Raw genomic sequence first — 1,062 nt, 5'->3', positions numbered from 1 at the left:
CTATCCCAGGCAACCAGGAAGCAAGGACTCTTAAGAGCTAATGAAAGGGAACACCTATTGACATGACAACTTCTACCAGGAAAGCTGACAATACCAAGTTTCCAGGCACTAGGAAAGCTAACAATACTAAATATGAATGACCAGTGATATAAATACCAAGAATTACCTACCAGTGATGAAGGAATGAATTGGTCCTCGTGTCCCTTGCTATCTATTTTAATAAGTGTTGCTGGTGAATCTATAGGTTCAACCTTTGCATCTATCTTTGTGTGTATCTTTCTTCTCTTTATTTCAGTCATTGGCATTGCTATTTCTGCTATCGAGCTCCACTGCAACCAATTTGTTATTCGAATCCCCATTCATGGTAGAGTTGAACAATCCCAAGTACTGCCCATAACTATTCTCAGGGAAATCATTTTTCTCATTTGTTACAATGAAAGCTAGGCCATCGCCACCATTTCCACTCTTGTTCACTATATTCATAACAAAAGAATAATTGAAAGAATCCACTACAGTTCCTTGAGAGGAATTCTTCCATAGCTTGAAGCCTTGATTCAGGAAAACTCTCCCACTTTGATTCACGAGAGAAAATCTAGTATCTGCTGTATCTGGAGTTACTTGCAATGCCCCAAAAGCTATGTTGGCATTGAACAACTCCAACTCCTGCCGGTCAGTATCATTGAAGAAATGGAACATGTAGCTGTGGGGATTAGAGGTAACCAAGCTTGAAGCTATAGATTTAATAAGAACCAACAAAAATACAGTTGCAATGAAGCCCATCTCTCAATATTTATCGAGCTCAGTTTCCGAGACCTCTGCAAGTAGGAAACTTCATCTCTGTGCGTATCTATACGGATAGATCTATGTTTCATATAAATTTATGCACGTCCATTCAATTGATTTGTTTCATCTCTTCGTCTATCCATTATGAAAATCCCATGTTGTGAATAAGCTCTGCAACGAAATTATGAAAAGCCCATGTTGTGACTCACAAAAGAAGGGCTCAAGCTCTAATGTTACTGGTACAGGTGCTACATATAACTAGTGCCACATATGCTAGGT

At 39.0% G+C, this 1,062-nt stretch overlaps 1 protein-coding gene across 1 annotated transcript; it reads right to left on the bottom strand.

Annotated features, from left to right (window-relative positions):
- Window positions 1–291: 291 nt before the first annotated feature.
- LOC149258463 (putative L-type lectin-domain containing receptor kinase S.5) lies at window positions 292–780 on the bottom strand. Its single transcript, XM_089418193.1, has one exon. The coding sequence runs from the start codon at window positions 778–780 to the stop codon at window positions 292–294; it is 489 nt and encodes a 162-aa protein (XP_089274319.1).
- Window positions 781–1,062: the final 282 nt, after the last annotated feature.

The sequence above is a fragment of the Pinus tabuliformis genome, chromosome 6 (genome assembly GCF_031772625.1).
Source record: "Pinus tabuliformis cultivar Carrire ecotype Pingquan chromosome 6, CPIR1, whole genome shotgun sequence".
Classification (NCBI taxonomy): Eukaryota; Viridiplantae; Streptophyta; class Pinopsida; order Pinales; family Pinaceae; genus Pinus; species Pinus tabuliformis.
This window is presented reverse-complemented; position numbering and strand designations above follow the sequence as displayed.

Coding starts and splice junctions, on each gene's coding strand:
- LOC149258463 (XM_089418193.1), bottom strand. CDS start 780: ATGGGCTTCATTGCAACTGTATTTTTGTTGGTTCTTATTAAATCTATA.